The sequence below is a fragment of the Phalaenopsis equestris genome, unplaced genomic scaffold (genome assembly GCF_001263595.1).
Source record: "Phalaenopsis equestris unplaced genomic scaffold, ASM126359v1 Scaffold000002, whole genome shotgun sequence".
Classification (NCBI taxonomy): Eukaryota; Viridiplantae; Streptophyta; class Magnoliopsida; order Asparagales; family Orchidaceae; genus Phalaenopsis; species Phalaenopsis equestris.
The window spans coordinates 73826440-73840329 of NW_018164444.1; the positions used below are offsets into that span (position 1 = coordinate 73826440).

Consider the following 13890-nt stretch of genomic DNA (forward strand, 5'->3'; position numbering starts at 1 on the left):
ATATCCCATCACTCCAAAAGAAATTCAATAAACTACCAGACTCATCAACTTAGACGTCCCATGCAAACATCGTATCATCTGTTTGCCTCTCAGTGAACAATCTAAGTAGAGAATTAGTGTCTTCATTTTCAATCTTACCCTTTTTCTCTCTTTGTATGAATTATAAGCATCCCTCTTCGTGCAATCAAGATTTTCAACACCCCCAATTCTATAGCCAAAAAACTAAAAACATCGCTTGTTCTGATCCCTGATTGTGTCATCGATTTGAGCACTTGTGCACTGACATCACTCATTTTTCTGTTGGAACGCAATAGATGTTTGTCACCGTTTGCCGCCAAAGGATGGTTATGACTTTCTATAAATTTCTTAACCGATCAGTTACCTTCTACATCGACGACATATCGGATCATGGCTGGACAACTAGTCCTTGTGTCCCCTCTTCTATACTTCACCGCCACATTGTTATTCAATTCTTTCTTGAAACCAGTCTTACCACAAATAAAATTCTTTGTCTTAATCATTTTTGAATTAGGTCAAAACCAGCGTGGTCCTTTCGCACAGTGAATCCAATATGGTGTGCATATACACAATAATTTTCATAGGCTTCTCATAGATTTCCTTCTCATTATGAACCACTGTGCGAAGCAAACTATCCGCATTTGGATCAATGCACACAGTTAAAGGCTCGGGGAGCTGTAACTTTCAACAGTGCCACCATTAGAATGACAAAATAGCACTTCAACGAAACCAATTAATAAATACAGTCATGCTGGTATGAAACGATAAATCAATAACAACATAATACATAATACAATCATAATACCACATAAATAATACCATAATAACACAAAAGTATACTTTAAAGCCAAAAATGCAAAAATACTAGCATAATAAAACCATGATAAAAAATAACACTACTTATTTATACCGAACATAACACTCCAGTAAAATCATTAATTAGATATAATAATAAATAACACCATGATACATAATACAACCATAATACCACAACAATAATGTCATAATAACACAAAGATTCTTGAAAGCTTAAAATGCATAAATACTACCATCATACAACCATAATAACAACAGAATAAACCAATGATAAAACCTAAATAAGACCCAACTACCCTTGTAAAAAAAAAAAAAAGACAATAGCAACCACAATAATACTGGAAGTATAATACCATTATTACAACTTAAACAAAGTGATAATACCTACAAAGTAACTTAGCAATCAAATAATATAGTAATCACACAATCCGAGCCCCGCAATACTATCATTTGGAAGCCATTAATAGCACCACCCTGAACAAAGAAATTATATTGCCTGCGGAAAGCTTCCGGCCGCAGCTAATAATCTAAGCTGATTGACATCATTCTCGCAATCGTTTTGAGATTCTATCAACATTTCTTGGTCGACAGAGAAATCCATAAAAAGACAAAAAAAAAAAAAAAAAATCTACATCCAAAAACCGGAAAAAAACACCAATATTCTTTTTTTCTATTTGGCGGGATCGAAAATGTTGAAATTCTGGATTTGGCGGGATTCGATAGATCCAAATATACGTTTTTTCGATTATTGGGCAGGATTCGGGCCGGGTCACGCCTTCAATTTATTATTCTGTTTATTTATCTTCACTGAGGGCCCACCGTTACACACGTACCATTTTCATTCGCTACCGCATGTAGAGCACATGTGGTGTCAGACAGAATAATTATTCTGGACAAGCGGGGCATCCCCATGGCTCGAAGTAAATGGAAGTACAACAATGCTATCATGGCTGTTTTGCGGGTATGCATCTATCAGCTGATGCTAGTGTTTTGGTGGTCCACAAGTTATGGGAGATTAAGGGTCTGTTTGGGTCGGTGGTGTGGTGACAGCCTAAACCCTAAACCCTAAACACCACCACAATAATTTTGTCTGTTTGGGTAAACTGCATTTTGACAGTTTTTCAAAAAGTTACTGCTGAAATATGTGTTTTCCCACCACTCCTGTACGGTGGCAGCTTTCTAGCTACGATATGACTTTAAAAAAAAATTGTAATAGCCACCGCAACTTTTTGAGCATCTATTTTATTCAACAGCTTCACAACAATTTTTTAATAAGCTGCAGCTGCCCCAAACAGACCCTAAATATGATTAAAATATAATCTCATAACTTCAAATGTAGGCATTTTTACTGATATTCAATCAAAGATTCCAACGCCAATGAGAACCCCGAATTACGATGCGGGTGCAGCGCCCTAAACCCAAATCGTTCTGGGAACGCATACGGGAAGTTCGTATGGAGCCCTTGAGCTATGAGAGGTAATGCATGCACTTTACTCACTCCCACAACATTCGAAAGGGCATCCAAACCTTTGTAACATAAAAAATTTATGTTAACAAATGTGTATGAGAGAGATTATAGAGTGCTTTCATTGTACGGTGAGGATTCAATGTATTACAGAAAACACTCGGCTTTGTTGTAAGTATGTGTACTCTCTTTCATTTGTATCTTCCATGTCTTAATCAAAAACTCTATGCTTTTCTACCTCATGTCACATAGCTAATCTTCTTTCATGCTCCTGTGATGTAAGAAAAGAGTTTTTTTCATTTTTTTTAATGTGATTTTTTTCCATAAACATTTACCGTTCCCATAAATATTTTTTGTGCCTTAGAATTTTATTTGTTGATGTGTTAATTGTTTGACCTTAATTAACTTTGAATCTAACTCGATAAAATGTTAAAATCTCTTATGATCTAGAGCTTCTAATTATCGCCTAAAATAATAAGCAGGTTCACACAATAGCCTAGTAGAATAAACATATTGTTATTAGGAATTTGTAACCTATATAGGAGATCTGAGGAACCTTAGGAAATGTTGCAAGATTAAGTCCCTCTTAGCTGTAATATAGTTTTCAACCATTCTTATATCCTAGACATCGGCTATGGAGGATTGTGTCCCTAGCTGTCAACTATCACGTAAGATAACTCATAAGAAAAAACTTAGAGAGAACATTATATCGGTTTCACAGGAGCATGTCTCATCACCTTTGAAAGACTTAAAGTTGCACCCCGCCTTTCTACTATCACTTTTGTTTCCTGCTTTTTTATGATTGCTAGGATTTTCATTTGTGCACTTTGATCACTTTAAACTAGATTCAACAGTTTAGTACACTAGAACTTCTATTTTAAGAATTATTTTGATAATTGTTCTCATGAGATTGATATACAGACTCTGTATCTGTATATTACTTGATCGACACATATACTTGTGTGATTGACTGATTGTTTCGCAGCAATTTCGAGCATCAACATGCCCTTTTTGGATGGGCCATTATGAAGAGGAGAGAGATCTACCAAGGATTCTCCCCATTAGGATTCTTCTCACTCTTTTGTCTAGGGTCATTGGAAGAGTAGTTGGCAAGGAATTAATTCTTTCCAAATGAGGATGAATCTCAATTAATGTCTAATTAATACTCGATCTAAATAGAATTTATAAAGGGAATATTTGAAAATTTTATATTTTTAACACAAATATATGCAAATATATTGATGTATATAAATGGATATATAAATATAACTATATATCAATATTAACATACCAATATATAATTTTTTATTAATTTTATTTAATTTTCGAATAAGATAAAATTTTGATCCCTCGGCATATGCCAAGCGAAGTTTGATTCAAACTCTAACCGTGTCACGATTCACACGTGCTTGCACGGGCCTTTTCGTAAAATGATGCTTAGATGAAAAAAAAATAATGTGCTCGAAAATTCATGCAAATAATGCACACAAACTCATATAAAAATGGATGATAAAGTATCGCCGTACTCAATAGCTTGACTTATGGAAAAATTTAAGGGGTCAACACACATACAATAAGCTTTAAGAACTCATAAAAAATACTAAATAATATATAAACATATAAGTCTTACTAGGTAAAATAATCAAGTCCTTACAAATGCGTCCTAACATTATAGTAACCTTTGTCATACTAATTAACATATAAACAACCACCTAAATGTTTTAATGTTTTTTCTCGCTTGACCGTCATTGATGCCGCCATAGTTGCTTAATATCTCTTCATTGTACAATGAAAATCATTAGATATTTGTCAATCATTATTTCTTGACATCTCTCACATGTTAGCAATTGACATCATTCATCGTCAATATTGTCATAATCCTAAACACATTTAAATTTTTTTTGACATAATTTAAATTGCTATATAACATCTTACAGTCTAAATATTTTCTTATACAATCGTCACTTAAGTAAAATAGCAAAGATTTCTATAATTTGGATTGAGCTTTGTAGTCTTTTCTTTCTTTTCTTTTATTATTTCTTGTATAAAAAATTCTGGAATTGTCATTAATTCATATTGAATCACTTTAGTTGTGCTGATCTTATTAAATTGTATATTAGCAGATATTGAATCTTTATCTTAGTATATAAGAACAGTTCTTCACGTGATTCATCATTAAATTGTTTGTTTTAATTTGGGGAATGAAGAATTCCAGTCATGCATTAAAATTCAACCATTCTCTTGAATATTTTGGAATTTTACTCAAATTATTCATAGTTCTTGGATGAAATTTTATTGTTTCTATGTGTAGGTAGGAAGTTCCTTTTTTAGAATCTTTGAAATTCATCATTGGACTTTTTATTGTGTTTTGCTGGGGATGGCTGTGACTTCTTTATATATATATGACTGAAAATGTTTTTTCTCTTCCTTCTTGGCTGCTGCTCTTTTATTAAAAGATTAGGATTTGCTTAACTTCTGGAAATGTCTACTCTTATCTTGCTTGAAGGTTTGGATGGTCGCTTTTATTTCTGATGCTGGTCATTGAATTTATGGAGCTAATGTTTATGTTGTATTTGTTTTATTTGTTTGTCTGTCTGTCTGTCGGTGTATATTGACATTATATTAGATTTTGATCTAAGTATATAAGAACAATTCTTCACAATTATTTATTTATTTATTATCGAGCAATGACAAATTCGAGCCGTGCATTAAAATGCAATTGTTCGCTTGATAGTTTTGGATTTTTATTCAAATTATTCATAGCCGTTGGGTTGAATTTTAAATGTTTATATGGATAGGTAATTTTTATCTCAGCTCTTTTGGTCTTTATCCTTTTTCTAGTTTGTTTGTTTTTACTATTTATGTTCTTTTCTTATTTGTTTTATTTATTTATTTATTTATTTACATTAAAATTCATATTATATGATGAAATTTTAATGTTTTTGAGATTTTTGTTATTATTAGTGAATTCTGTTTAGTGGCCTTTTCTTAATATTTGAGATCCATCTCTGGACTTTCTATTGTGCTTTGCTGGAGATGAAGAATTGATCTGATGCTGGTGGTGGCTGTGAGCCTGTGAGGGAATTGATTTTCTCTTCTTGGATGCTCCTCTTTTATTTTTATTAGAGAATGAGGAATTGATAAGCTGCTGGACTTGTCTGATGATCTTTAAGTTCTCATTTGCTGGAAGGTTTAGGTGGCTGCTTCTTTTTTTGATGCCGGTCATTGAAGTTATGAACCTAATACTTGTGCTGGAGTTGTTTTGTAGTTTTTGTTGAGTTTATTTTGAGTGTTGTAATGGCGAAGCAAATTTTGGCTCTGTGAAACATATATACACTCATATAATGACAAGCAAATAAAACAATAAAATCTAACTTATATATATGTAATTGTGTTAATTTTCTCTCCTCAGAAGCTTTACATTTATACCACTCGACTCTTATGTCCTTACATGCCTAACACCTCAACTTCAATGTTATTTACATATCATTTCACCTACATGAAGAATTATATTCCCTTTTTAAAAAATTTAAGTAGTGATATTTTTGATGTTATATGAAAGATTTTGACGTCATAAATGTAAAAATTAAATTTTAAATGTTATATATATGTAAATTCATGGGAATTAGGTGATAGAATGTAAATGTCATGAGAAAACAAGCGTCTACTTTTGGCGTTTCCTTATCCTTGTGACTTTGGAATAAGGGTATAAAAGAGTTTAGCGAGCACAAGCTTAGTTCATGTTCTGCTCGTTAAAAGATGCTACTGTTCGTGTTTGACCGGTGGCAGTGTTTAATTTTCTATAATCAATGCAAATACGCCACCCAGTAACTTATTTGATAGGTATTTTCAAACTCCTCCTTTCTCAGGAACACAGTGAATTGGACTTACCCACGCACTATCTAAAATAGGATATATAATTTCAATGTCTAACCATTTCAAAATCTCCTTCTTAACTACTTATTTCATCATCAGATTTAATCTCTCGTGCTCGGCTCATTTGCTTAGTGAGCCGAACTAAAGCTGTTTTTATAGCCCTAGCCACGTAACAATAAATGTTAAAAGTAAGGGCAAGATTTCGGTCTTATTATTTATATTTAAATATTTCTATAAATTTGAAATTTAAATGAATTTTTTTTATGGCATAACTATGAAAATTAAAATGTAAATGTTATATATATGTAAAATGATAGGATTTAGCTGTCAGTACGTAAATGTACCGAGACGGTTGAACTTGTTGGACTTTCGGACAGCTATAAAACGTCGACGGCCCCCGGAAAGTTTCGAAACTTCTTTGTTTACTTCCCGCCATTTGGAAGGCGAAGCGCTCAGCTCTCCAGGAGGTACAAGTCAGTCTCACTGCTTCTTTTCTCCTGTGTTTTTTGGCAATGATGCTTTCGATCATTATACTTGACTCTGGGATGGAGCAGATGAAGGGAGTTAGGGTTTCTTATCGATTTTCTTGTTTTTGTTCACAGTCTCTCAACGAATTTAAATCTGAAGCACTTGGAGTAATTTGAAGGATATTAATAACTTACACTAGACGATGAACTCTCTATTCTAGAATTTGTGTTTGCTCTACGATACAGATGTAGCGAGCATAGAGGTTCACAAATTAGGTTGACAATATAAGTTATTAGACATGATTTTCCGATGAAAGAATGACCCTGGTTTATTGTTTATTTTTTATTTTATCGCAAATGCCTTCGAGAGTTCACACTGAGTTCTTCTCACCCAGTTGGGTTTATTTGTTCAATTATCACAAATGCCTCCTGTTTTCTTTATGTCTTCTCCGATGCATTTTGTATGAGAGTTGTTGAACCATCTTTAGTTTATTGTTGCAGGATTTTGGTGAGATGAGATTATCCATGGACTCGTTTGCTTTGAGATCTGCATCGGAGTTACCTGCTCCGTTTCGTTCCATGTTTAGTTTCAGGTACTATATTTGAATGTGCTGATATCCCTTGTTTGTAATGAGAGTACATCTCAGTCTCCTTTTGTTTCTGTGAATAGCTAAATCTTGGTAATCGAATTTTATGCTTCTTACCATGGATGTTTATATGGTTTCAAGCTCTGTATAGTGACACATTAGAATTGTATTAGCACATCATGTTTTCTCGGGATAGAGCTAAATCTGCATAAAATGACTCAGAGTTATAAACATTAGTTCTGTGAAAGCTCAGAAATGCAGCCATCTTACAATGTGCTTTGTGGAAATGTACTTTACCGAGGTTGCATTAAAAAAAATTTGTGCACTGTGATAGTCATCAAATGCTGTTGGACTATTCCCAAATGCAGTAAAAAATGACCCAAAGAGTTAATGTTTCTGTGGTACTTAGAAGTATTGTTTGGCAAGCGATTTAGTGTAAATGCTCTTAACTGGAATTCCTTGTCCTGAATGCCAGATAGAGTGCTGATAAGTTTAGCTATTTTCCTACAGGTACTTTAATTCGTTACAGAGCGAATGCTTTTCCGGGTGCTTTCTTTTCAATATAAGTATGGTCGTATCTGCACCAACTGGAAGTGGGAAAACGGTGCTCTTTGAGCTTTGCATTCTTAGGCTCTTCTCAAGATTTCTCTCTCAAGAGGGAAAGTTCAATCATGAGAAAGGAGTTCTTAAGACAGTATGACATCAAATTGAAAATCTCTAGTTTTCTCTCATGCTAATGATGCCAAATTTCATGAATGATAATACAATTGATTTGGAAGAAAATTTTCATTCGTTTCTTTCTTTTTTGTTTGATAAACTTTGCAGAAACAAGCAACTTATCATAGTCATTTTAACCCTCCAAGTTTCAAATGAAAAGTAATAGAAGAGAATTGTCCAATCACAAATAATTCCTACGAGCGCCTATGATTAATACATGCCAGGTTTATCACAAAACATATATTGTACGTCAAAATTCTTTAATAGATCTATGATAGTCATTATTATAGAAGCAAACACAATTTGAATCATCAAAATGGATACAAATTTTCTAATGAGTTTCATATATAATTAATACATGCCATAATTTTTATTTTATATTATGTCTATTCTCTTTTTATGATACATAAAAAAAATCTAAAGTGAAGGACAAGGCTGGGTCATTTGATTATGACTCAAGTTTCTCCTTTCTCTTTCTTGAAACAACAATTCTTGTTATATTTCATGAGCTAAACGGTTAGCTGGATAAATATCTCTAATTTAAATTTCAAAATATAAGAACAAATAATAATATAGTATACATGTGAGTCTTTTGAACTAATATTAGCGTTAAAAGTTTATACATACAATTAGTTCGGCATAATAAACTTGAAATCAGGACATAATCTTAAGTAAAAGAGTCAATCAAGAGCAATAAGCATAAATGCTTGCAAGAAAATAAAATATATCTTTCTAGTGTCATATCCTTTTAATGCATTATTCTAGTCAATTTTTAATAGTGATTTACTTGCCTTACTTTCATTTTCTTTCATATTCATAGTGGTCATATAATATATTTGTAAACTTCAACAAGTATTTATCATTTAATTGCTAATAACAATTTTTATCATTTAAACATCAACCATCTGATGATTTGGTTAGGAGAGTAGATGTTTTAGATTCGACTTATGTTAAAAAAGGCGGACATAGACCTAAAAAGACTTGGGCATATTGTATAAAATATGATCTTAATTAATTAGAATTAAATGAAAATATGACATTCAATAGGACACAATGGAGAAAAAAGATTCATGTAACCAACTAGTGAGATAAAGACTTGTTGTTGTTGTTGTTGTTAGTCCATCAACCTTTCAATAAGATTTGAATATAATCAAATATAACAATTATTAACAACCTTTTGATAAAATTTGAACTACTCAACAATTATTAAGAATTGGGAACTCTTTTTTATCCTTATCCAAGCTCATATTGTCAAAACTTTTGTCACTTCTACGTGGTCACATTATATGATATCTCAAATATCTTCTCTATTGCATCATTAAATAATTTTTTTTGAAATACTTAGCATTGTTATGTATCTGTTATCAATCTATTCATATTAACATGCCCCTAGGTGAAAGCATGATATGTAAACGTCAATATTTGATCACTTAAATATGCATCATATTTTATTAAACAATATTTAGAGTCGAGTTAAATAGAAATATCATGAAATTATTCGAACATGTTGTCATATAAAGTGTACTAGTTTTATCGGTACCATTAGCTGTTGATGATATTCTTAATTTGAATTAGGTTTATAAATATACTTATAAAATTTATTATGGCTACATAATCTCATAAACATTTAATCTTAGAAATAATCTGGTCTTTATATTAGGGATTGAGTATCCCACCATAATTCTAGAATCCTCCTAAGAACTTATTTTGTTCCACTAAGCATTCCAAATGTTGTTCTTTTGCACACTATCTATTAAGCCATCAACTTATTTAATTTCTATTGTTCATTCTTCATGATACAATTCTAATTCAAATAATCTCAAAATAATATTTCATCATTCAAAATTTTATGCTTACCAACTCAAAATCTAACTCAAATTGTTGGTTGCTAACCCAGCTTGTATCCTCTTTTTCCTTATTCTTCTCTTCTTCTTTGTTCCTCCCTTCAATTTCAGCCCTTGAAGCTCTCTGTTATGCCTTATAGTTATGGGAATAGGATGATATGTTGTAATGCCTTAAGTTAATTTTGTTAGTTATTATACACACACACTACTTTACATTTGCCAATGCATGTATAGTTAGTTGTTGGAGAAAATAGTTTTGCTGTAGTACAATATTTTGGTGAATGGTGAATTAAGTGAATATTAACAACAGCAAGTTTTTTGGCCAAACAATTGAATTAATAAATTAATTATATAAGGATAATTATACTAATATATTTACGTTTACATCTATATATAGTAAAATGATCAAATTGAAATGTAAAATCTTCTAGAAGTACTTTTGATAATTTTTGGATGTGCAAAAATTAAGGTATAAATTTTAAGAGATTTTAATATTAGATTTTTTTTTGTTTTTTGTTATTATAATTCTTCTCTTTTTATAAGATTTTTTTTTAATAATCTACCAAACAAAGAAAAGAACTTATGTCTCATTTTATGCTCTTTTTTCCAAGTTGCTTCTATATATTTTCTATGTTACCACTTTATCTTTTAATAGGAAATTCAGCTACTTTTGAACTTTTTAACTTCAAAATTTAATACTTTTTTAAGTTTTGTCAGTATAATTAGAGTTAGAGGAGAGCGCAACAAAGCCAAGGAGTAGGGGCGAAGCCAAGCATGAGTAATGTTGCTGGTGCTTTTGACTTTTCCTTGCAATCAAAATTATTGTCCTCGTATTACATTCAACTTTCTTCTTGCTTTTTTGGAGTTTCAAGAAGTGCTTGATAAACCACACATAATTTAAAAGCATGCTCTCTAACTTTGCCACATTTCCTCATTATACGTCAATTTGGATTGCCTAGGATTTATCTTGTATACGGGGGATCTTTGCTTCCCATGGATGTATGGTCCCATCATTAATTACCTCCCATGCCCAATAACTCTATCGATTGAGATCGTCAATTTATTTTGAATTTGGGGATTGTTTGAACTTGATTTTGGATTTTGGAGATGGTTGGGATTTGTGGTGGCTTTATCATGATTCTATGACAAAACTAATCTATCAACAATGGGTGGTTTAAACTCGACAGTCAACACCGTCTAGGGAATCTCATTAGCAACAATGATTTGTCTCTTTTTTCAAACAGTTTGAGGCAACAAATATGCCTAAGGATTTTCTTTCTGTTTTAGAAGAGACCAAGTGATTTGGATCTAAATCAAATCAATTCAAGGGGATCAATATGGCCTTAATGAGTTCAGAGGCGTTCTTACATGATTGTTGGTGTTTGACGTATTGTGTTTAATTAAAATTGGTTCAAAGTTTTAATTGATGGTCAATTTAGCTACTCATGATCAAAGTCCTATTTCACTTTGGAGACGGAAATATTCTGAGGCATACAAATGGGTAGAGATTGAACGCTGTGGGACAGTCAAAGAGTTGGAGTGTAGTTGGCTTGAAAGAAGATATTTAGCATAGTTGTTTGGAATGATTTTTGTGGGCTTCATGGCTTTTTGTTAGCTTGGCTGGATCTTAGGTTCAAATACAACAGAAGCAATCCAAGAGTTGTAGAATTTTGATGATTTGGATGACTTAAAGTTGGGTTGAGATGCATGTCTCAGTTTGATAGAAATAGTCTAGAGCTTTGTTGTTTGAAACTTTGGATTTGATTTAACTTGTTGGGACTTGGTTTCATGAGGGACTTCATGCCAAATTGCTTTGAGATTGATTCACATGGGAAAGCTTATGTCTCTAAGCTTATTAGAGAGGTTGGATTTTATGGCATTCTATTGATTTAACTATGACTTACAACCTTGACCCGAAGTTAGCCTAGTGACATTTTAACATTCAGTGAGATTTGTTGATAATGATCTTTAAGTCCGTAAACAAATATATTGATAGATATTCTTGGTTTGATCATTTTTTTTGTGCTTGGTGCCTTGATTGATATGATTTAGTGTTTAGGATGTTCACAACTTTATATTTGAGATGGCTGAGGACTTCAATGGCTGTGTGTGAATTGATGTAATCTCGCATTTAAACTTTGATTAGGGGCATTTCATTTCTTTCATATTATATGGTCCAAGTGTGTTATGACCATGTTTTTTAGGCGAAATGGTTCATGATTGCATGGTAATTGTGTTTTCTTGATTTTCTTTGAAAGATCGATTTTTATATCTTAAATCCAAGAGGAAATCCATTAGGTCTGATTGGTTTATTTTGCTTAATGTCTTATAACTTTGAGATTTGCACTTTGAAGCTGAGTGTGGAGGTGGGCTGCTTTTGATTTGAATGCTTGCATAAGGCTTGTTTTGTATATTGAGTTCCAGAATCACAAGTGGCTAATATGCAATCCACTTAAAGGTAAATACACCTTGGGCAAGATCTCTCTTGTTGTCAGAGAACTAATTAAAAGTATTACACTTAAGGCACAATGGGTTTCCTCTGGTACTAGAGATATTAAGAAAAAGTAAAGGAGAAGTTCAGGGGAACTCCAATTAATGCATGACAGATCTCAAGCGAGCTCTTCTCATTGGCTGGGGAAATGGATAATAACTCGGCCTTTATTTACCAAACTTTTAAAACCAGCCTGAGGCTTTCATTTTTAAAGTGGGAGAGTAGCAGTAGGATGCCTTAGTCATGTTTCAAGTTGATGTGCATTGTGCTATAGGATAGCACATTTGCCTGATTTTAAGCAAGCTTTTGCAGCATGGTAATTCCATGCCATGGTAAGCGTGCGGTTTCGTGGAGTTGCATGCTTTTTAGTAGAATTAAAATATGGCTTAATGTGGTAGTGTGTGAGTGGTATTATGGTTAAGAGCTTGACATTAATTGCTTGGTGCAAAATAGGGACGGAAGTGTTGGGCTTGCTGCTGAGCAATAAATACCTGGATTTTGGGGAAAGTGGTAGGTGGCTTTTTACCATTCATGTGAGTTTGGGGATTTCCAAGGGCTAGGATTCTTGGCTAGAAGTTGACAGATTGGGCTGAATAAAAACATTCATGAGTCTTGGGGATGCCTAAAGTGCTCTATTGGAAAGTTGGCTTGCCAAATCTCATAGCAGAGCTAGTGAATGGAGGTAGGAGTTGGAGTTTCAAGTAAATTGTACACTAAAATCTAAAGGGAGTGCTTGAACAAAAAGCAGAAGATGCGAACATTAGAAGCAAACTTTGAGTAAGGTGCTGTCCACTACCTTTTATAGGAGGTAGGCGATGATAAAAGGATGTGGTGGCATCCCGAGCTAAGAAATATTCTAAGCTGGGATCACAATTGCCAAGAAAATATTTCCTTATTTAAAAGCTCAGATAAAACCATAACTATTTGATCACTTCTCAACGATGGTGGTCAATCTAATCGCATTAGCACATAGAAAATTATGATGTGGATACTCGTTAGAGTTGACCGTGAGGCTGGACATAAGGCGATGGTTTACCCTCCGTTGGAATGGAAACCTAATGGGTTATGAGCTGGCTGCATCATGAAAATAGCGAGACACGCTGTGTGGGGAGGTGACTTAAAGGACTGTCGGCACAAAAAAGGGGAAAAGTTAATGTTTGGGGGTCGCCCGTCAGAAGCTGTCGGTCGCCGGAATCGAAATCCCGTCACCCGCTTCGGAAGGACTTTTTAATTTACGTATATATATATAATTTTAGAAAAATAAATCAAACTGAGCTCATATTTTTCACAGTTTAAATGAAAGAGCGCTCTACCTCAAATCCTGTATCTATCCCGAGGGATAAACACAAGACTTGAGGATGAGGCTTAATCAAATAAACTAGGAAAACATATGACGTCCGTTTGGGTCTGCGAAACCGTTTTATTTGCCGACAAGTTCCTCTATTTAATACAAATAATTAAATAGGGTTTATTTTAAGCTGGGTTCGGAAAAGCTCCCTATAAGGGCAAGCCCCTATAGTTAATTACATCTCAAATGACCGAAGTCACCTAAGAAAACTCTCGATAAAAATCAGGGAATAATGTCTTCAAAGAAGTCAAAAGGATAGGA

The 13890-nt window shown here is 33.2% G+C and overlaps 1 protein-coding gene across 4 annotated transcripts in view; it reads left to right on the top strand.

Moving 5' to 3' along the window:
- Positions 1-6606: 6606 nt before the first annotated feature.
- Positions 6607-13890, top strand: part of LOC110021954 (ATP-dependent DNA helicase MER3 homolog) — a 67661-nt gene continuing 60377 nt past the window's right edge. For 3 of the 4 annotated variants that reach the window (XM_020720692.1, XM_020720700.1, XM_020720707.1), the window contains exons 1-3: positions 6607-6642; positions 7144-7235; positions 7740-7923. In XM_020720692.1, the coding sequence (XP_020576351.1) occupies positions 7156-7235; positions 7740-7923 (264 nt within the window). In that variant the 5' untranslated portion in view covers positions 6607-6642; positions 7144-7155. Of the gene's footprint in view, positions 6643-7143; positions 7236-7739; positions 7924-13890 lie in introns of those variants that run through there. The other variant, XM_020720716.1, reaches the window with a different exon arrangement.